General features: G+C 38.3%; 1 protein-coding gene across 1 annotated transcript in view; it reads left to right on the top strand.

Moving 5' to 3' along the window:
- LOC126175006 (nucleoprotein TPR-like) overlaps positions 1-24179 on the top strand; it is a 361682-nt gene that overhangs the window by 52051 nt on the left and 285452 nt on the right. The window contains exons 4-7 of the mRNA XM_049921492.1: positions 2853-3012; positions 3150-3324; positions 3536-3760; positions 15191-15369. Coding sequence (XP_049777449.1) covers positions 2853-3012; positions 3150-3324; positions 3536-3760; positions 15191-15369 — 739 coding nt within the window. The remainder of the gene's footprint in view (positions 1-2852; positions 3013-3149; positions 3325-3535; positions 3761-15190; positions 15370-24179) is intronic.

Raw genomic sequence — 24179 nt, 5'->3', positions numbered from 1 at the left:
TTGTCGTCAAGTGGGTGTACACCCGTCTCCCTGTAGCCGCTTGTTTGGGGGCCTCAGTTGTTGTGTAAGGACTGCAAATTCTTCTGTAGGCAGGGGCGTTATGATCCCTTCAACAGTTTTCATTTTCTGGCTTATTTGTTTTTGAATGATCCTAATAAAAAAAAAAGTAATGGTCAAGGATTAAAAGGAAAATTTGATCAGTAAACTGAAACTTATATTGTGCTGATAGCTGAAATTGAACACACACACCTCATTGAATTTGTTGTAATTTCAAAATTCAGCCATAGAGTTCAGCTTCGATAGACTAATTCTGTGGATGACAAACCATCTCGGGCTGTAGAATATAGGAGCTTCAGATCACCTAGCTACTTCAAGATGTTTACACAGTGAAAATTATAATGGCCTGTGTTTTTGATGAGTTGTCATCAATAATCTGGATGCTTGGGTCAGCTGTGAAGGTTGACTTAAATCACAAAAAATCAGAACAATCAAGTCAGAACATTGGGATGAATAACTAGAGTGAAACCCCGCTTTTACACTTTTCAAGGTACTTCAAAAAATGGTGTAAAATGTGGGAAATTATGTTTTAAACTGTAAAAGTTACGTATAGGATACCCCCTTCTACTTTATGTATGACATATGTACATAAAAGGTATCAAAAGACTTGTCAGGGACTTGTTTATTATCCAATGAAGGTTTATTATCCAATGAAGGTTTATTATCTAATGAAGGTTTATTATTTAAAAAAAAAAAAGAGGCTGATGTAACTGGAACTGATAACTGTCTGGGAAGTAGGAAGGTTAGACTCATTTTCATATGTCGTAATCGATGTTTTGAAAGCCTGCAGCTGTCATTCATTATTTAAATAATGAAATATTGCACTGGTTATGTATTTTTTCGTGCTTAGCACGATGCAGTTTCGAGAATTTTTTCCCTTTGTCAAGTGCAAATATATACATAAGTATTTTGTGTGGTGTTTGAATATGAATTATTCTGCGTCTCATGCACTGTAGTAGCCTTTTCGAGGTTATCAGGTACTGTGCCTCATCAGTTATGTTGGAAACTACACACACACACACACACACACACACAACACACACAACACACACACAAGCAAACTGTCACTCACATTGTTTGTTCGTGTATCATCACAATAAATACATATGTAAATACTGCACTTGACAACGAGAATAAATTCTCAAAACACCTTTTACTCAGCGTGAATAAAATATGCACCGGCGCTGTGTTTAAAATAAAAACATTTGAGCAATGCAAAGTGAATGCCGGTGCCAACTAGTGCTTCAAGTGGCCATACATCGAAACACACTAAATATGGTTCACAACAATCACAAAACTGCATTTGTGCAGTAGGGACAGTTTGGAAATGGTTGTGATTGGTCTTGATATCTTCATTCGAACTCCCATCAGCCACCATGCCACGTAGAGCTTGGCAGTGGCGGGGGATACAGCATGAATTGTTCCAACTTTCACATGTTTACCAGTTCAAATCTGCTTAGTAGAGTGTCCAATACTGGACAGCCAACATCTTGCTAGCATCATTTTTTCTCCACAAACATTTTTTCGCAGTGCATAAATTGCGGGAAAATTATAAATATGTTGATGCAAAATCCTTTGCAAATTAACATTGTGGGCATAGGAAATGTGACGGGATCAGTAAAAAATGTTGTAAACAGTGGGAAAACATTAATTCCAGGAGTGTAAAAGCAAGGTTATTTTTACTGTATATCACATCCCAAAAGGTATGAGCTTAGGGGTAATCAAATCAGTTTTTCGTGAACAGCTCAGTGCCATTGAGGAAGAATTGCAGACAATCGCCAGAGGTCATCGTCTCATCAATGAACAATTTTGATGCATATTGACCATTCCATGCCAATTTTAAGATAATTGTAAATTCAGAGTGGAGAAAACCAGATTATACAAGGTATAACATTGTATCAGTATTGGTTAACAGCTACCTACTAATCACCACACATACAGGGTGGTCCCCTGTGCATCAGATGATAATTTGAGAGGAACAGGAGAATATACTGCTTCATTCTTATGTAGATAAAAGGTAGCCATTGGTGTTTCTATGTCAACTAACATTGATTGAACAAGGTTACCAAAAGATACATGTAACAATTGCCATCAGTTGGTGACAATTGGACCTGTTTGAAAGGAGTTAATATGTAATGGGAAACCTGGTTTTATACCTCATTTTAGACACGTGATTACAATAAGTGTGACATTGTCGTTTTCTGGAATATTTGAGGAGCCTTTAAACTACTTAACAGTGATGCTGAAGTACGTCTGAACTGCATCTTTGTCTGTGCCTCTATGTTGCCCAATAAATGATAGTCTTGGGCATAGGCGTCTGTAGAAATTTATCCGAGCGGGGTGGTTGTCACATCCTGAAAATTGTCGTATTTAATATAAATGAGTTGGTCATTTTTGATAAACCCACTAGAACTAAAACTAAATGTATCTGGAGAATTGATGGTTATCACTTCTAGAAGAATTCTCTAATGAATAAAAACTCTGTAATCCAGATTACAAGACCGAGCGGGATGGCGCAGTGGTTAGACACTGGACTCTCATTCGGGAGGACGACGGTTCAATCCCGCATCCGGCCATCCTACTATCGCTAGTAGTCAGTGCATGATTCTGGTGTCAGTGTGACAACATTTCTCCAACCATTGGTATAGTGTGGAGAGTTGCAGTTTGCAGTAGAATAATAAGCTCGAGACATTATACATTTTAAAAATGATTTTGCTTCTGAAAGTGTCATGCACAAGCAACCATAGTATTAAATTAATTGCTAAACTGATAAGTAATTTATTAATAAATTTCAGGGAGAAGGAGTTAGATGATGAGCGTGACATTCTTATGCAGCAGATTTCCAGTCTTAAGAATGAGATGAAGAAGACAATGGAGCAAAATTCATATCTCGAAAGAGAACATGCTGTGAGAAGAAATGAATTTGAAGTGCATTTGTCACATAAAGAGGAAGAAGTAAGCCCATATTTGATTAGTATTCCTGTAAATGTATCGGACATGTGCTAATATACTTGCAGTTATAATTTCTAAATAGAGTATTATTAGTTATTTCAATAGAATTAAAGTTCAGCTTTAGAATACTTTTTTCTCAGCTACGGGTTATTCAAGAAGCTAATGAAGAATTGACTGCAACTGTGGAGAAACTCAAAGAGCAGCTAGAAATTTCTAAGCAGACTATAGCACAAGAGCGTGAGAATATGGAACAGTTGCATGAGAATCATTTAAAAGAGATTCAAGCGCACAAGACAATGGTAAATGAACATAAGGGTATGTAAGCTAAATATTTTGTCTCTGATCTTTTAATCTCTTTATATTGCATCAAGCAAACTATTAATTATAGAAATTGGAAAACTGTCTCTCTCTCTCTCTCTCTCTCTCTCTCTCTCTCTCCCCGTGTGTGTGTGTGTGTGTGTGTGTGTGTGTGCTTTGCAGCATTATCACTATACTAATAGTTGTTCCTAAAAAAATTGTTTGTCAGGCCAAAGGGATAATGCAGTCTCCAAAGCACAGTACTTTGAATATAGATTAGAAGGTGTACAGAAAGAACTGGAAGAAACTATGGAACAGTATGAGAAGATGGTAGGTTCAGTGGAAGAACATAACAGTTATCATGAGAAAAGGCACAAACAGCTGGAGAAAGAGAAGGAAAAGTTGAAAGAAGAACTAGAGATTGCAAATGAGATGGTGAAAACTGCTTTGAAAGGTATGTTTACCTATTAATAGTGCACTGGAGATTTGTTTCATGTGTTCTTTCACCTTCCAAATGGATTTATTAACTTTTCCTTTATATTTTTTCATTCTGTTCCTGTCACAGTTATCCTTGTGTAACTATTCCTTCGTTCATCATAGAATAAAATGTTCCTCTCAGTCCACAAGTCACCAAGAGTACTCGGTAAGAACAGCTTGCAGTTGTCGTACTCTTTAGGATATTATTGGAAAATAGGTGTAAACTAATGTTCACCCATCTCCTTAGTTGATGCTGTATTGTGGAGTGTATCTCGGGTGATGCAGGAAAGTAACCTACAGTTTCCTTTTTAATTACAGCTTGGAATGGGGATCACTGCTCAATTGAAATTATTTGTGCTTAACTAGCAAGTACTTGATCTAGGCATCTAGATTTGTTAGACTGACAGTCTATCAGTCTCACTCCGTAGATGTGTGTCACCACTTACTTATTCTGATGTGATCATTTCAGTCACATTAATGGTGTTTAATAATATTTTTATCTTCATGCTTGTCATTTGTGTATTATTATGTCTTCAGATGGGACATGTCAATATAAATGTACAAGCCACTGAAATTACATGGGTAGTTTCAAAATTCATGGAATGATTTGAGTTGTGTAATGTATTCTTGTTAGTGCTGAGGGTAAGTATTTTGATTGGGGATGTCAACCATTTATGACCCATGAGAATAGTAGAAAAAAAAATTTGTGATGGGAAAAGAAAAATATATGCTAGGTACTGAAGGCTGAAAGTTTCTGGCTTGTAGTTTTGTACTTGACTTTTGTAATTATAATACTGTATATATTACACATCACATTTATTGCTAAATGAAGTTTACTTTTAGTACAGTTTGCAAAAATTAAGAGATACAGTGCATAAACTTTCATTTGTGAGTAGGATACCATGTAGTCCTTTTGGATTGTTTGATTTTTGACATCATATTAACAGCATGGTTATTAGATGTGAAGCTCGTAATTGGATTTGACAAGAGAAGCAAAACAAGTAAGGTATTGAACTATCTGACAAGTAGTTAATTTGATTTAATGAATACAGAGCAATGGTAAAGAATTGGTACTGTGTTTTTTCAAACTAGGGTGCAGGGGAACAGTAGCACAGCCATAGACAATATTTTTATTCATTCTTCATTACTAGATGGGCATTCCGTTAGTAAAAGTGTGAATGGCCTTTCAGACCATGATGCACAAATTTTAACACTAAAAGGCTTTTGTACTCAAACCGAGGTCATATTTAATTACAAACTATGTAGGAAAGTTAATCCAACAGTAATACAGAGTTTTTTAAACCATGTCAAGGAACAAGAGTGGAAGGATGTTTATAGTGCCGATAACATTGATGATAAATACAATACTCTCCTGAACACATTTCTCATGATCTTTGAGAGTTGCTTTCCATTAGAACATTCTAAACAGGGTACTAGCAGTAATGGGCATCCTGGGTGGCCGACTTGTGGGATAAGGATATCATGTAGAACAAAGAGGAAATTATATCAAAATGTTAGAAGTAGTCACAATCAAGCTACAGCAGCCCATTACAAACAGTATTGTAAGGTGCTTAAAAATGTTATCAGGAAGGCAAAGAGTATGTGGTATGCAAATAGAATAGCTAATTCACAGGATAAAATTAAAACCATATGGTCTGTTGTGAAGGAAGTGTCTGGTCAGCAGCACAAGGTCGATGATATAATGTCAGTTTGCAGTAAAAATATTTCTGTTACTGATAAATCAGATATATGTACAGTATTTAACAATCATTTTCTGAGGATTGCTGGTGAATTAAATAAAAATTTAGTTTCTACAGGAAATCATGTAACTTTCTTGACAAATGCCTTTCCGAGATTGATGTCTGAAATACTCCTCTGTGATACAGACAAGAGGGAGATCGAGTCAATAATTAAATCACTGAAGACTAAGGACTCTCATGGTTATGATGGAGTGTCTAGCAGAATATTAAATTACTGTGCTGCATATGTTAGGAGGAGGAGGAGGAGGAGGATATTGGTGTTTAACATCCCGTCGACAACGAGGTCATTAGAGATGGAGCACAAGCTCGGATTGGGGAAGGATGGGAAAGGAAGTCAGCCGTGCCCTTTCAGAGGAACCATCCCGGCGTTTGCCTGGAGTGATCTAGGGAAATCACGGAAAACCTAAATCAGGATGGCCGGACGCGGGATTGAACCGTCGTCGTCCCGAATGCGAGTCCAGTGTGCTAACCACTGCGCCACCTCGCTCGGTGCATATGTTAGCCCTGTATTTAGCCATATAGGTAATTTTCTCTTTAGGAGTGTTCAGTTTCCTGAGCGATTAAAGTACTCAGTAGTAAAGCCGCTTTATAAAAAGGGATAAAGGGATAATTTAGGTAATTTTAGACCTATTTCTATGCCATCAGTGTTTGCAAAAGTTATTGAAAAGGCTATGTATGTAAGGATAATTGATCATTTTATATCACATGACATGCTATCAAATGTACAGTTCGGCTTTAGAAGTCGTTTAACAACTGAAAATGCTATATTCTCTTTTCTCTGTGAGGTACTGGATGGGTTAAACAAAAGGTTTCGAACGCTTGGCATATTTTTTGATTAACTAGGGCATTTGATTGTGTAGATCACAAAATATTGCTCCATAAGTTGGACCATTACGGAATACGGGGAGTAGCTCCTAATTGGTTCACCTCTTACTTTAGCAACAGGCAGCAAAAGGTCATTATTCACAATATTGATAACGGCTGTGATGTGGGGTCTGAGTGGGGTGCTGTCAAGTGGGGGTTGCCCAAGGGATCATTGTTGGGGCCAATCCTGTTCCTTATTTATATTAATGGTATGCCCTCTAGTATTACGGGTAACTCTAAAATATTTCTGTTTGCTGATGACACTAGCTTGATAGTAAAGGATGTTGTGTGCAACATTGGCTTGGTTTCAAATAGTGCAGTACATGACCTCAGTTCATGGCTTGTAGAAAATAAACTAACGTTAAACCACAGTAAGACTCAGTTTTTACAGTTTCTAACATACAATTCAACAAAGCCTGACATTTTGATTTCACAGAATAGGCATATGATTTGTGAAACTGAACAGTTCAAATTTCTAGGTGTTCAGATAGATAGTAAGCTGTCGTGGAAAGCCCACGTTCAGGATCTTGTTCAAAGACTTAATACTGCCAATTTTGCTATTCGAACTGTATCAGAAGTTAGTGATGGTTCGACGCAAAAATCAGTCTACTTTGCTTATTTTAACTCGGTATTGTCGTATGGTATTATATTTTGGGGTAACTCTTCCCATATTTTTGGCTCAGAAACGGGCGGTTCGGGCAATAAGTGGTGTTAGTTCACGAACCTCTTGTTGACCTCTTTTCACGAGTCTGGGTATTTTGACATTGGCCTCCCAATACGTATATTCCTTATTGTCGTGTCTTGTTACCAATATTAGTTTATTCCCAAGAATAAGTAACTTTCACTCGGTTAATACTTGGCAGAAATCAAACCTGCATTTGGATCGGACTTCCTTAACTCTTGTGCAAAAAGGTGTGCTGTTTACTGGTGCATCCATTTTCAATAAGCTGCCACTCGAATTCAAAAATCTTAGCAGTAATCCATGTGCTTTCAAATCAAAACTGAAGAGTTTCCTCATGGGTCACTCCTTCTATTCTGTCGAGAATTTCCTTGAAAAATTAAGCTGATTTTTATTGTATTGCTGATAGCGTTTATTTAAACTTATGCACTGACTTTTTTAAGGTTCATGAACATTTATTTTTGTCTGTTATTACGTTTATGTTGTATTTCATGTACTGACACGGTCCATGACCTTGGAGATTTGCTCCTCAATTTGGTCCTACAGAACTTGACGAGTAAATAAAAATAAAAAATAACTTTATTGTCCCCACAGGTCTTCATTTTGGGCGTAGTTCATCCTCTTACTTGGTTAAGTATATTCTTGTCAACATTGTTTTTCTTCTTCATAAATCTTTCAAATGGTCGACAGCTCCCTACGTGACTCTGTAAGAAGCTAAGCAAGCCCATTTTTTGGAATAGTTATTGATTCCCACATCACTTACGAAATTAAAAAAAATACCAACCAGGGTCTTTTGTGTTCACTTCCCTTGCATTGTTGCTTCAAGAATGTGTGTATGGATCTATTTGTGGCACATAATGTGATGTCAGTTTTGTTCATTGTTTTTGTTACTTTTCTCACCAGTTCTTTGAAAGGCTTTCTGCACCGTGGCTCTATTAATTTATTTTAATTGTACTTTTAAACATTTATAAAGCTACTTTCCTTTTTGATTATAGTTAAGTTTCTCATCCACGAAGTACTCTGCTCCAGTTGCAGCTTTTAACCAGTTTTTTACGTCACTTGAACATTTGTATTTTAAGAAAAGCCTTATTGTTTAACTGTAAATGTTACTTTTGTCTCTCTTCCTCTCCATTTTATATCGTCCTTTCTTCTTTTATCTTCAGTTGTATTATTACCTAGATATTTGTATTTTAATGTTGATTTAATCTTATTAATTTTAGTGTTTACCTTCTCTGATATTTTGGGGCATGCTGGTATTTGTCTTTTTTGCATTAGTTCTCATTTTGTGTTCATTTCTTAGTATTCAGTCCATATCTTTTAAGTGCCTTTGTAGGTTTCTTTCATCCTGGGCTGTCAAAATTATGTTATCTGAAAACCTAAACTTCTATTTTCTCTGTTTATTTTACTACCTGTACAGCATTATTTACAGTCATTTATTGCATATGCTTCAATAACTCTTTCTCATGCCTCCACCTTCATCCTTGTATCCCTTCACTCTCTCTACTGGTAGGTCCCTCTCATTCTTCTGTCTGAGTTACCTGCCCTTCATTTTGGCTTACCCAATGCATCCCTCCCTCCTTCCCAGTCAAGGAGCTATTAGTTCTGAAAGCTAGGAAGCATCCGACTTTTAATTTTGCATGTGTTTATCGACAGTACTACACAATTTGCCTGCTGAAGGTAACTCTTGCCAGCAGATCCAGCTCATAATTTGTTAATTTTCATGGTTGAATATTTCTTTGATACACTGCTCTTTATTGATGTTGAAGATGAATGAGAATTAATTATATCCTTCTCCAACTATAAGTGAACTGCCAAATAATGACTGCAAATCTTGTGTACAATTTTGTATAATAATATAATTTTGTATATGTTATTGACCACTGAAGATGCCCCACGTGAATTGGCAACACGTGTCTGGTACTCAAGACTAAATTTCAGCTGCAAAAGATGGAAGCTTTCTTATTTTTATCGTAAAACATCATCGATGAAAAGGAATTAACTATGATGCTCAAGAGCAGTATTTCCCAACCTGGGGATAATTACCCCCTTAGGGGTAAAATGAAATTTTCTGAGCAGTAAAAACTATACAGTTTGATTCTGTTCGTCACAAAATTAAATTATTTTCAAAATATCATTATCATAGTTTTGTAAGACTCTAATATTGATTATATATATTTTATCAATAATTACTTTTTCTCAATTAGTAGCATTAATGCAGTGGAAATTACAGGTTCCTCACATAGTTCACCCACTACACACACACATGTTGTGTTTTGTCCCATACATTGCTAGAGATAAAAGTGAGACACATAAGTAACAAATGCTAAATACCTTTAGAAAATATCTTCCAAGTTGTCGATAGTACCTGCAGCAGTCCAGAAATTGCTTCATTATTCGCTTCTAAACAGATAAATGAATTAATTGACAGCATGACACAGCAGTAACTACATAAGATGTACTATAGTGCTGTATACAGTTTTATTATTATAATTAGATGGTTAGACGCAAAGCATTAACAGCCTGAAGTCGTCCAATTTCGGCTAGTTCAGAATTAAGGAGTGCAGTATATTATTATTATTATTATTATTATTAGATGGTTAGACACAAAGCATTAACAGCCTCAAGTTGTCAAATTTCAGCCAGTCCAGAAATAAGGAGTGCAGCATTGACATGATTTACGAACAATAAGTATAGTGCACATATCTGAACATGTTTGATTTTAAATGGGGTTGCAGTGTGCAGGTCAGGCAAGTTCCACAATGGAGAGGAGTAATACAGGGCAAGCATGATTTGTAACAGATGTTTATCTTCACTGTGGATAGTTAGCTTTCTTATCTGAGAAGGAGTTGTGAGTAGCACTTGTGATGCACCACGAATTGCTTCATCATTCACACACATAAAAATGTTCCAGGAAAAGTCTTTCATTCGATAGTTTAGTTAGGTGCTAAAGTTGGTGATAAAGTGGGGGAGGGGGGGGGGGGGGGTGAGGGACAGACAACAGGGGGTGGGGTGGGGGAGGGAGGGGTGACATAGGAGAGGTTATTAGCTAATGTTTGATTGCACTCAACATTAATGATTAAGAAATGTTGGGAACCACTGTTCTAGAACATTCAAAATTATAGCATTATCCAGAGCAGTGGCATAGCAGAAGTGGTTAAGGTATGTTCTTGACATGCTGAAGGTTGTGGGGTTGAATTGAGACAGATGCTTCGAAATTTTTATTGTTAAATGGTTATTGAAATGACTTTGTTCCTTATTTTACTCAAGTTATTGTTTTAAATGCATTTTTTAAAATTTCTAACCCGTTGTTACATCATTTTAATCACAATGTTAATTGTTTTATTTGCTCTCTTTTTTTCATTCTGTACTTATTTTTCCAATTGAAAACAAGCCTTATGAACGTGAATTTCATTTTTTTTTTTTTTTTTTTTTTTTTTTTTTTTTTTTTTGCCTGTCATAATATTTAAACATTTGAAAATTCTGATCTGTCAGTTAAAAACAAAGAGACAAAGTGATCTATTTGTGTCGGCTGTGCAGTGATGACAAAAATGCATTTTTTGTTAAAATATGTACATTGAAAATGTACATTCTTGTTGCGCTGTGGGTAAAATGAAGCAAATGAAGATTTAAATGAATGGACGAAAGTGTGAAATGGAAGAAATTAAATCAATGGTGATATATTGCAGTAATTAAAATCACATGAACAAAGCTTCGAAAATAAAAAAAGAAATACAGGAAGAAAAAATTAGAGCAGATAAATTTAATTCAGTGGCATGGCAAATGATTCGAAATAAAATCAATAGCATTTGAATCAGTTAACTGAATAAAAATAATTATGTTAGTCAATTCAGTAAATAATTAAAAATAAAAATTTTAAAGTACCTGACAGGATTGTAACCCACAATCTTCACAATTTCAGGAATGTATCTTAGCAACTATGCTACCCTGCATAATATAATGCTATTATTTTTAAATATCTAAAGTAAGGCTGTCCAGACTTTTTAACGATTAGACAAAACTGATGATTCAAAAATGACAGGCAAGCCACTGGCCTCTGACGGTTCCTATTTTTGTTACATTATAAAAAATTAAGTCATTGTGCAACAAAAGAAATGCAGCATTCTGAAATATGTCAACTATTAAAGTAAAATAAATAGCAACTTCTGCCAAGTAAAGAAACAGATTAACGAAAATCAAAGTCTAAATAACTGATACAATTAATGTGATTTTGGATATGGTTTCTGTTTTAGTAATTTTCCTATGTTAGGTGTCAGATCACATGTTGACAGCAACACCAAATCATAAATCTTTTCAAATCTTGATAATTTTCTTTTATGCTTTTGAAGTTCTGGAATGTGCTTTAAAATGACTGTAAGGTAATCTTAGATTAGTGCTTATTACAGTTGATAGCAGCAATATTGAGCTTCTCTTTCAAATCTTTATGTTTGGGGATAAGGTCAACATTTGCATTGGCTAAATTTGCTTTGAATTTGCTTATTAAAGTAAATGTAGTTGGAAGTGAACAATCTTTGCTCTAAGCACTGTCGGACTTAACATCTGGAACAATCTTTGCCTCCTAATTTGAAATTTAAAATGTTGAGGCAATTAGTAATGAACCAGGATTTATTTTGCAGTAAATCAATTCCCAAAGAGTAACAACCTTTGTTCCTCTAAAAATTCCAATACCCGCTCTCTCAAGTTGAAGAAATGTTTCAACGAGTTGTCCCCTTGAAAGCCGTCACACGGCACAGATAGTTGCAACTCTCCATATTTGTGATATCTTCTTCAAATAAAACCCTGAATTGACATCTGTGAATAGCTTTTCCAGTTATGTCATTTATGCTGGTTACTACCTGGTCCATAATATCCTCCAGCTTCATGTCCTTTCCGCACAATGCTTTCTGGTGGATTATGCAGTGATATGAATTTTCTAACAAAGCTATGCAATGATTGTTTTTCTCGACCATTGCAGTTGCACCACCACTGCAAATAGATGTAATTTTGTCATTTGGTAAAGTTTATTTTTTCCCTAACGCCTTTAAATTTCATGAAAATGTCTTTTCCTTGCATTGTAGTTCCAGCTGGCATAATTGTAGTCAATATTGAAATATATTTCAGTGTTTATCAAAGCAATGAACAAAAATAGGCAACTGAGATCTACTCGTTAAATCAAAAGTTTCATCTAATGCCCTCTACAAGTATTTATGCTATCTTGTATTTGGTTGCTGACATCAATGAAAATTTCCTCCACCTGTCTCATAAGTGTTTTGTGAAAGTGAAAGACTGTCAGCTTAAGCTTTGACATTTGGTCATTACAATTTCGTGCAAAGGTTGTCAAAGTCTTTCTAAGAAATTCTCCACAAGAAAAAAGCTGCTTCTTTTCCACTAAAAGCAAAGAAGACATATCCTGCAAACATGTTTCAGCAGTACTTCCAGCAGCTACACGGTTGTTGGCTGATTTGCATAGCAGCCAATGGCAACTATTTTTAGGCAGGCTGTGGATCTGTTGAAGTGTATGCCACGGCATTCAGGCCAGAAGCCATTAAAAAAAATTAAAGGAAAGTGTATGTCAGGGCTGTATGTCTTTCAGAACAAACACAAATCAACAAAAGTATAAGTGTATGCTGTGTTATGCGGCATCTTGAGACATCCAGGCTATTGTGGGTGCCTACTTCGTGGTCTCTGTCTCAAAACTGAACGACAGTAGTAGTATATATAATGAGAGACTAACTGCAAATAGTTTTTGTAAACAAATTCTATCAGTAATTTTTAACTGTTTTTAATTTTATCATTAAATCTGTGTATTAAAAAGTTAAGTTCGAAAAGTACTACCAAATATATATTTTATTTTTTTAAATGATGCCACACAGTTGAAAGCACAGAGTACTATTTAGTAACTCACAGCTCTACAGGGAATTTTTTTGTTGAAATTCATGACTAAAGGTTCTGTGATGGGTTTCTCAATCTCACTTATTTAGCTCTTGGGATGACATCACTTGGGGGGGTGTATCCCAGAGGCTTGTTAGCAGTTAAATCGAAGTTCCAGAGGTTAATGTTAAGTTTCTTTCTGTCATTATTTGAAGAGTACTCACAATACTTTAATCTATGAACATTTTCAGTCAATGTAACAACACTGATGTCATAAAGTAGTAGTCCACAATTGATCCTATAGGAAGATTGTTTTTCTGCAAATGTTGTGATATATTGACCAAGCCCGAAGTCCTCATCATGTGCTTTTTTGTTGGAGAAACTTGCTGTTTACAAAACATATTGAGAATATGGTTTTGTACATCAGCAACTTCAGATGTTACCAGAAAATAATTTATTAAATGAAGATACAGAGGTGAAAAGAGGTACAAGCACAGAAAGTAAGTAAGATGTAGAGAATAAATGAGTGGAAATGTGGAAAGCTTCAGAAATTTCATTGGTAAATATAAGCAGTTTGAACATCGTGTTTGCCACTTCTTATCATGTCTCAGTTCTCTTATTAAACGTGCCACCACTTTACTGTGGCATTATCTTGTTCCATAATTCATAACGAGGTTGAACTATGTGTAATTAGTGGAGACAGCAAAAAAGTCCAATTTTTTGCCAAATTTGGTGTTATTTTTTGCTGATTTTGATCTTATTTTTTGCTGATTTTGATCTTATTTTTTGCCGATTTCGATCTTATTTTTTGCCTATTTAGATTTTATTTTTTGCCTATTTTGGTGTTTTTTCACCCCCCTCTTCAGTGTTACTTTGTCTATATTTTGGTGTTACTTTTTCGAAATTTCAGTGTACTTTTTTTCAAATGTCGGTACCATTTTTTCCAATTTTTTTGTTTTTTGTCAAATTCAAAATTTTTCACTGAATTAGTTTATTTTTTGCATCTTTTGTAATTTTTGGCCAATTTCAGTGTTCTTCTCAAATTTCGGTGATATTTTTTTTTACCAAATTTGAGGTTATTTTTTTGCCAGTTTTAGTGCATTTTTTGCCAGTTTTAGTGCATTTTTTGCCAGTTGCAGTGTATTTTTTGCCGGTTTTGGTTTTATTTTTTAAAAATCATTTCGGTGTTATTTTTAGGCACTTGTGCTGTTTCTATGGCGATTTTTGTGTTACTTGTCAGCAAATTCGGTGGGTTTTTTGCCAAATGCGGTGAGGTTTTTTTGCCAAATGCGGTGAGGTTTTTTTTGCCAAATGCCGTGAGGTTTTTTTTGCCAAATGCCGTGAGGTTTTTTTGTCAAGTGCGGTGAGGTTTTTTTGCCAAGTGCGGTGAGACTGTTTTTTGCCAAATTCTCTGGTACTCATTTGCCTGCCACATTCAGTGTTACTCTTTCTTGGCCATATTTGGTCATTTTTTCCGTATTTGGTTAAATTTTTACCATATTCAGTATTTCTTGCAAAATTTATTTCTTGTGGCAATTCTGCTGGCTTTCTTATAAATTTTAGTGTGTTTATTTCTAAATTTGGTATTTTTACCAATTCGGATACTATTTTAGATGTCACATAGTTTTTTGCACAGGGAACAAACTGTCATTTAAATGTTTAACACAAACCTCAGTCTTGAGGGGAGAAAAAAAGGCAAAATGCAAGCTAAACCTTCAATAACTATCATTTATGAATATTGGTGAACTCGTCCTCAGATTTATAACTTTTTTTTGTATATGGGAAAATGACAGATTAAAAGATATTTCATAAAAATGCAAAAAAAGGGGTTTTTTGTGTTATCATTTTTGCGAAATTTTCCTGTCTCTGGTAATTGGAATATCTTCATCTCACAGGTGTGAGCCCCTCCTTTGCTTATCAACATATTACTGCACACTGATGTATTTTAATCCAAACTTAAAGATATGTGCAACTTTTTCCAGCCTGTGACAACTTTCTCTACAGTCATATTTGGTCTATTGCTCTGTCCATTTATATATTAGAATTATTGACTTACTGGTGAAAAAAGTTTTTGGAGAACTTTTTCTGAAATTTACTTCAGTACTTTTTAATAGATCTTAAGACAAGTATACACAAAATACATGCCATTCCTTCCTCCAGTTCAGCAGTATTTATTGTAAGTGGGTGAATGCCATGCATTTTACTTCTAAATTTTCTGCTTTTTTTTTCTAAACAGAGAATTTGGAGCGAGATGTGGAAGATCTCTCTCCATTGTTAGCTTCAGTAAAACGTATGTTGAAACCTGGTACAAGGCTCACACAAATATTTGTTAGCCACGCTGAACTATTACAAGAACTAGAACAGGAGCAGAATCGTAATTGTCGTCTTCAAAAGCATATGGATGCTATTATAGAGGTTTGTACTTTCAATGCGTTAATTACATTTCAGCATTCAGATTTTAGATATATGAAAAGTTTGTTCTCCAAGAAAACATACTGCCCAAATAGTTTACGGTATTCCGTAAACTATTTGGGCAGTATGTTTTCTTGGAAGTTATAAAATTTAATTTGCTGTAACACCTTTAGAGCAAGAACAAGGTGACGATCTTTTAAATTTTTAAAAATTAGCTGTCCACATACAGTTCTATATTTAATAAGCAGATACTGTATTCTGGTAAATTATTGAGTTTTGATGTCATGCTACCGGAATCTAATCAGCTTTGATTGGGTTCCATATCATTTTTTGCTTTGAACTTTATGAATGGTGGTTTGGTAGCTAAGTTTAGTAGATGGGGACTATTGTGATTGAAATTGTTGTGCATGCTCCATTATTTTACTGTAACCAGTTTCAGACCAAAACTGAGACTTCTTCATATAGTATTAGTTATGATTCTAAAACTGAAATGTGTGTATTATCCTCAGATTAATGTCTTGAGCTTGCGAACAACCACGTCCTCTATTTCACTTGTCATTTGGAACATCACTATAAAATATGTGTAAAGAGTATAACGCTGAGTGTATGTAATCACTAATTATTTATTATGCAAACAAATGTTCCAACGTGCTTTTCTGTATTAAAAATAAGCTAGAATTTGCTAAGGATTATTGAAGATAGTCACTGAGAAGGCAGGTTTTATGCGTAGTAATGGGATATTAAGAATGAAAACAACAAATAAAAATGATAAAAGATTCATTCACAACTGGTTTACAGCTGGCGTGTAAAATACATAGTATCCCAAAGTACATTTCTAGCTCCTCAGGGGGCTCACGACTCTTTTTTGAGTACAGTGAAACCCCACTTTTACACGTTTCAAATCCGGGGAAATGTAAACTGTGGGAAATAATGTTTTAAACAGTAAAAGTTACAAAAGGAATCTCCCCTTGCTGTTTTGCACTTTTATGTATGAAATATGTACTTCGTAGGAATCAAAACACTTGTCAAGGTCTTGCTTATTATCTAATAAAAACCTATGCACTGATGTAACTGGAACTGATAACAGTCTGGGAAGTAGAAATGTTTCATATATCACAATTGATGTTCTTGGAAAGCCTGCATCAGTCATTCATTACATAAAGAATGAAATGCTGCATCAAATGCGTAGTTTTTCATGCTAAGCATGACATGTTTCAAGACTTCATTCATTACGTAAAGAATGAAATGCTGCACCAAATACGTAGTTTTTCATGCTTAGTGTGACCTGTTTCAAGAATTCATTTTTGTTGTCAGGTGCAAATATTTATGTAAGTATTTTGTGTGGTGTTTGCATATGTATTGCTCTGCATCTCTTGCACTGTAATAGTCTTTTTGAGATTATGTGTTACTGTTCCTTCTGAGTAATGTAGGAAAACCACACACACACACACACACACACACACACACACACACACTGTTTGTTAGTGAAATGAGTTCCTAACCAGGAGCAAATTTTATTATATCATCTGTGTGCTTTAATAGTTTAGCTTCTTAAGTTTGTGTGTGTAAATTTAAAATCTAATAGCCACAGTTCTCGCATTTTTGTTTGCGTCAGAAAGTAAACCGATTTTGTGATATATTACAAGTTCCTTATCACGGGCAAATTATTTAGTTTCACCCGAGTGCTTTGGTAGTTTGGTTCTTGAATATCTGCATATTACTAGACACAGTTCATGCGTTTTTGTCAAGGTCTGCAGTAGAGTTGCGCAGCACTTGCCAATAGTCCGTTTATCTGCATAGTTTAGTTTTCCACGGTATTTGGTATGGACAGTGACTGCGATTGTTGTGTGCGGATGCGAACCGAGTTGGTGGCACTTCGCTCTGGGCTTCAGGCTGTGCTGGCTTCGGTTACACAGCTTGAGGCTGCAGTGGTTGGGAACCACTGTTGTTGGCCGGCCTTGGAGATCCAGCGGACGTCTAGCGCGTCCGAGTTCTCCGATTGGTCCTCATCGGTGGCCAACCCAATTACTGCTCACACTGAGGCTGACCCCTCACGTGTGGTCGAGTGGAAGGTTGCCCCGGGGCGAAGCAATACAGTTACTGCTCGCAGTGAGGCTGACCCCTCACCTGTGGTCGAGTGGGAGGTCGCCCCGGGGCGAAACAGGCGGTGAAAGACTTCCCAGGCGGCTGCATCTAAGGCTTCCCTGGTTTGCCTGACAAACAGGTTCCAGGTGCTGTCTGTGGCTGACAATGTCGCTGAGCCGGATGCTGTCACCTGTCCTGTTTCAGAGGAAACCACTCAGCCTGCCATATCTGGGCAATCGCAGAGGGTGGGACTATTGGTAGTTGGGAGCTCCAACAATAGGCGCGTTATGGGGCCCCTTAAGGACTTGGCTGGCGAGAAGGGTAAGAAAACCAATTTGCACTCTATGTGCATACCGGGTGGAGTCATTCCAGATGTGGAAAGGGTCCTCCCGGATGCCATGAAGAGCACAGGGTGTAGCCAGCTGCAGGTGGTTGCTCACGTCGGTACCAGTGATGGGTGTCGCTTTGGATCAGAAGATATTCTCTCTGCTTTAGAGCGGTTAACAGAAGTGGTAAAGGCTGCCAGTCTTGCTTGCAAGATGAAAGCAGAGCTGACCATTTGCAGCATAGTTGACAGGACCAATTGCGGACCTCTGGTACAGAGCTGAATGGAGGGCCTGAATCAGAGGCTCAGACGGTTCTGCGACCATGTAGGCTGCAGATTCCCTGACTTGCACCAAAGGGTGGTTGGGTTTTGGGTTCCACTGAATAGGTCAGGTGTCCACTACATGCAGGACGTGGCTACTCGGGTAGCAGGGGTTGTGTGGCATGGACGGGGCGGTTTTTTAGGTTAGAGGGTCTCAGGAAAACACAAGATGGGCTTCAGTCACTAAGGGTGCAGTCTGAACACAGGAAGGACATAGATAATAGGAGCCATTGGTATAACAGTTGTAAATTGTCATAGCTGTGTTGGGAAAGTACCAGAGCTCCAAGCGCTAATAGAATTATAGGCACTGAAAGCTGGCTAAAGCCGGATATAAGCTCAGCTGAAATTTTTGCGAAGAACCTATCGGTGTTCTGAAAATATAGGCTAAACGCGGTTGGTGGTGGCGTGTCTGTTGCTGTTAGAAGTAGTTTAACTTGTTGCGAAATTGAAGTAGATACTTCATATGAGTTAGTATGGGTAGAGGTCATGGTTGGCAATCGGAATAAAATAATAATTGGGTCCTTTTACCGACCTCCCAGTTCAGATGATACAGTTGCTGAAAGGATCAAAGAAAACTTGAGTTTGATTTCAAACACTTACCTGACTCATACGATAATAGTTGGTGGTGACTTTAATTTACCCTCGATATGTTGGCGAAACTACATGTTTAATTCCAGAGCTATGCATAAAATATCATCCGAAATTGTGCTAAACGCGTTCTCAGAAAATTATTTCGAGCAGTTAGTTCATGAGCCCACACGAATAGTAAACAGTTGTGAAAACACACTTGACCTCTTAGCAACAAATAATCCTGAGTTAATAACCAGCATCAAAACCGATATAGGGATTAGTGAACGCAGGGTTGTCGTGGCGAGACTGAATGTTGTAGTTCCCAAATCCTCAAAAAATAAGCGAAAAATATACCTATTCAAAAAAGCAGATAAAAATTCACTTGATGCATTCCTGAGAGACAGTCTCCACTCATTCCAAATTAATAATATAAGTGTAGACCAGATGTGGCTTAAATTCAAAGAAATAGTATTGGCAGCAATTGAGAGGTTCTACATCTACATTTATACTCCGCAAGCCACCCAACAGTGTGTGGCGGAGGGCACTTTACTTGCCACTGTCATTACCTCCCTTTTCTGTTCCAGTCGCGTATTGTTCGCGGGAAGAACGACTGTCTGAAAGCCTCCGTGCTCGCTCTAACCTCTCTAATTTTACATTCGTGATCTCCTCGGGAGGTATAAGTAGGGGGAAGCAATATATTCAATACCTCATCCAGAAACGCACCCTCTCGAAACCTGACGAGCAAGCTACACCGCGATGCAGAGCGCCTCTCTTGCAGAGTCTGCCACTTGAGTTTGTTCAACATCTCCGTAACGCTATCACGGTTACCAAATAACCCTGTGACGAAACGCGCCGCTCTTCTTTGGATCTTCTCTATCTCCTCCGTCAACCCGATCTGGTACGGATCCCACACTGATGAGCAATACTCAAGTATAGGTCGAACGAGTGTTTTGTAAGCCACCTCCTTTGTTGATGGACTACATTTTCTACAAACTCTCCCAATGAATCTCAACCTGGTACCCGCCTTACCAACAATTAATTTTATATGATCATTCCACTTCAAATCGTTCCGCACGCATACTACCAGATATTTTACAGAAGTAACTGCTACCAGTGTTTGTTCCGCTATCATATAATCATACAATAAAGGATCCTTCTTTCTATGTATTCGCAATACATTACATTTGTCTATGTTAAGGGTCAGTTGCCACTCCCTGCACCAAGTGCCTATCCGCTGCAGATCTTCCTGCATTTCGCTACAATTTTCTAATGCTGCAACTTCTCTGTATACTACAGCATCATCCGCGAAAAGCCGCATGGAACTTCTGACACTATCTACTAGGTCATTTATATATATTGTGAAAAGCAATGGTCCCATAACACTCCCCTGTGGCACGCCAGAGGTTACTTTAACGTCTGTAGATGTCTCTCCGTTGATAACAACAGCCACACAGCTGGTCTGATATTCCGTAGGCTCTTATTTTGTTTATCAGGCGACAGTGCGGAACTGTATCGAACGCCTTCCGGAAGTCAAGGCAAATAGCATCTACCTGGGAGCCTGTATCTAATATTTTCTGGGTCTCGTGAACAAATAAAGCGAGTTGGGTCTCACACGATCGCTGTTTCCGGAAACCATGTTGATTCCTACATAGTAGATTCTGGGTTTCCAAAAACGACATGATACTCGAGCAAATAACATGTTCTAAAATTCTGCAACAGATCGACGTCAGAGATATAGGTCTATAGTTTTGTGCATCTGCTCGACAACCCTTCTTGAAGACTGGGATTACCTGTGCTCTTTTCCAATCATTTGGAATCTTCCGTTCCTCTAGAGACTTGCGGTACACGGCTGTTAGAAGGGGTGCAAGTTCTTTCGCGTACTCTGTGTTGAATCGAATTGGTATCCCGTCAGGTCCAGTGGACTTTCCTCTCTTGAGTGATTCCAGTTGCTTTCCTATTCCTTGGACACTTATTTCGATGTCAGCCATTTTTTCGTTTGTGCGAGGATTTAGAGAAGGAACTGCAGTGCAGTCTTCCTCTGTGAAACAGCTTTGGAAAAAGGTGTTTAGTATTTCAGCTTTACGCGTGTCATCCTCTGTTTCAATGCCTTCATCATACCGGAGTGTCTGGATATGCTGTTTTGAGCCACTTACTGATTTAACGTAAGACCAGAACTTCCTAGGATTTTCTGTCAAGCCGGTACATAGAATTTTACTTTTGAACTCACTGAACGCTTCACACATAGCCCTCCTTACGCTAACTTTGACATCGTTTAGCTTCTGTTTGTCTGAGAGGTTTTGGCTGCGTTTAAACTTGGAGTGAAGCTCTGTTTGCTTTCGCAGTAGTTTCCTAACTTTGTTGTTGTACCACGGTGGGTTTTTCCCGTCCCTCAGAGTTTTACTTGGCACGTACCTGTCTAAAACGCATTTTATGATTGCCTTGAACTTTTTCCATAAACACTCAACATTGTCAGTGTCGGAACGGAAATTTTCGCTTTGATCTGTTAGGTGGTCTGAAATCTGCCTTCTATTACTCTTGCTAAACAGATAAACCTTCCTCCCTTTTTTTTTATATTCCTATTAACTTCCATATTCAGGGATGCTGCAACGGCCTTATGATCACAGATTCCCTATTCTGCACATACAGAGTCGAAAAGTTCGAGTCTGTTTGTTATCAGTAGGTCCAAGATGTTATCTCCACGAGTCGGTTCTCTGTTTAATTGCTCGAGGTAATTTTTGGATAGTGTACTCAGTATAATGTCACTCGATGCTCTGTCCCTACCACCCGTCCTAAACATCTGAGTGTCCCAGTCTATATCTGGTAAATTGAAATCTCCACCTAAGACTATAACATGCTGAGAAAAATTATGTGAAATGTATTCCAAATTTTCTCTCAGTTGTTCTGCCACTAATGCTGCCGAGTCGGGAGGTCGGTAAAAGGAGCCAATTATTAACCTAGCTCGGTTCTTGAGTGTAACCTCCACCCATGATAATTCACAGGAACTATCCACTTCTACTTCACTACAGGATAAACTACTACTAATAGCGACGAACACTCCACCACCGGTTGCATGCAATCTATCCTTTCTAAACACCGTCTGTACCTTTGTAAAAATTTCGGCAGAATTTATCTCTGGCTTCAGCCAGCTTTCTGTACCTATAACGATTTCAGCTTCGGTGCTTTCTATCAGCGCTTGAAGTTCCGGTACTTTACCAACGCAGCTTCGACAGTTTACAATTACGATACCGATTGCTGCTTGGTCCCTGCGTGTCCTGACTTTGCCCCACACCCTTTGAGACTGTTGCCCTTTCTGTACTTGCCCAATGCCATCTAACCTAAAAAACCGCCCAGCCCACGCCACACAACCCCTGCTACCCGTGTAGCCGCTTGTTGTGTGTAGTGGACTCCTGATCTAACCAGCGGAACCCGAAACCCCACCACCGTATGGCGCAAGTCAAGGAATCTGCAGCCCACACCATCGCAGAACCGTCTCAACCTCTAATTCAGACCCTCCACTTGGCTCTGTACCAAAGGTCTGCAGTCAGTCCTGTCGACGATGCTGCAGATGGTGAGCTCTGCTTTCATCCCGCTAGCGAGACTGGCAGTCTTCACCAAATCAGATAGCCGCCGGAAGCCAGAGAGGATTTCCTCCGATCCATAGCGACACACATCATTGGTGCCGACATGAGCGACCACCTGCAGATGGGTGCACCCTGTATACTTCATGGCATCCGGAAGAACCCTTTCCACATCTGGAATGACTCCCCCCGGTATGCACACGGAGTGCACATTGGTTTTCTTCCCCTCTCTTGCTGCCATATCCCTAAGGGGCCTCATTACGCGCCTGACGTTGGAGCTCCCAACTGCCAGTAAGCCCACCCTCTGCGACCGCCCGGATCTTGCAGACTGAGGGGCAACCTCTGGAACAGGACAAGCAGCCATGTCAGGCCGAAGATCAGTATCAGCCTGAGACAGAGCCTGAAACTGGTTCATCAGACAAACTGGAGAGGCCTTCCGTTCAGCCCTCGGGAATGTCTTTCGCCCCCTGCCACACCTTGAGACGACCTCCCACTCTACCACAGGTGAGGGATCAGCGTCAATGTGGGCAGTATCCCGGGCAACCACAGTTGTAGCCCGATCGGGGGATGCGTGGGACGAGCTGGCCGTCCCCGACAAACCCCCATCCGGACCCCCACAGTGATGCCCATTGGCAACAGCCTCAAGCTGTGTGACCGAAGCCAACACTGCCTGAAGCTGGGAGCGAAGGGATGCCAACTCAGCCTGCATCCGAACACAGCAGTTGCAGTCCCTATCCATGCTAAAAACTGTTGTGGAAAGAACGTCTGAACTAATCTACATAGAGCGCAAACGAATCGACACAAAATTTAAACGGTTATTAAAATACAAGATTGCCTAGTAAATGCAGTAAATGCTGCTACATGCGCACTGCTGACACACTGATCGGCGGCGGAAGGAGGCTACGCGATTTTACACTATTCAGGTACTAAAACACGATGCTACAACTTTCAAATGCTACAATATGCCCGAAATTTATGAATTAAACAATGCAAGTACCAAAAACACGCAAAGAAATTAAGAATTAAACTATGTAACAAAATGAGTGAGCTAGGAGTATACGACTTGCTGCTGCAGCTGCTTATCCAAAGGTGGCAGGGAGCACACTTGACTGTGACCAACCGACACTGGCCATTCAAAACAAAAACAGAAGACAGACGACTACGTGAATTTACACTATTCAGGTACTAAAACGCGATGCTACAACTCTCAAATACTATAATATGCCCGAAATTTATGAATTAAACAATGCAAGTACCAAAAACACACAAAGAAATTAACAATTAAACTATGTAACGAATGAGTGAGCTAGGAGAATACGACTTGCTGCTGCAGCTGCTTATCCAACTGCGGCAGGGTTGATACCAAATAAACTAACAAATGATGGAGCTGATCCTCCTTGGTACACAAAACAGGTTAGTACACTGTTGCAGAAATGATGAAACAAACATGCCAAATTTAAACAGACGCAAAATCCCCAAGATTGGCGATCCTTTAGAGAAGCTCGAAACTTAGCGCGGAGTTCAATGCGAGACGCCTATAACTGTTTCCACAATGAAACTTTGTCTCAAAACCTGGCAGAAAATCCAAAGAGATTCTGGTCGTATGTGAAGTATGTTAGCGGCAAGAAACAATCAATGCCTTCTCTGTGTGATAAGAGTGGAAATACTATCGAAGACTGTGCTGCCAAAGCAGATTTACTAAACACAGCCTTCCTAAATGCCTTCACAAAAGAAGACGAAGTAAAAATTACAGAACTCGAATCGAGAACAGCTGCCAACATGAGTAACGTAGAAGTAAATATCCTTGGAGTAGTGACGCAACTTAAATCACTTAATAAAAGCAAGTCTTCTGGTCCAGAATGTATACCAATTAGGTTCCTTTCGGAGTATGCTGATGCATTAGCTCCATACTTAACAATCATATACAACAACGA

Source organism: Schistocerca cancellata, chromosome 3, assembly GCF_023864275.1.
Source record: "Schistocerca cancellata isolate TAMUIC-IGC-003103 chromosome 3, iqSchCanc2.1, whole genome shotgun sequence".
In the NCBI taxonomy this organism is placed as follows: Eukaryota; Metazoa; Arthropoda; class Insecta; order Orthoptera; family Acrididae; genus Schistocerca; species Schistocerca cancellata.
This window is presented reverse-complemented; position numbering and strand designations above follow the sequence as displayed.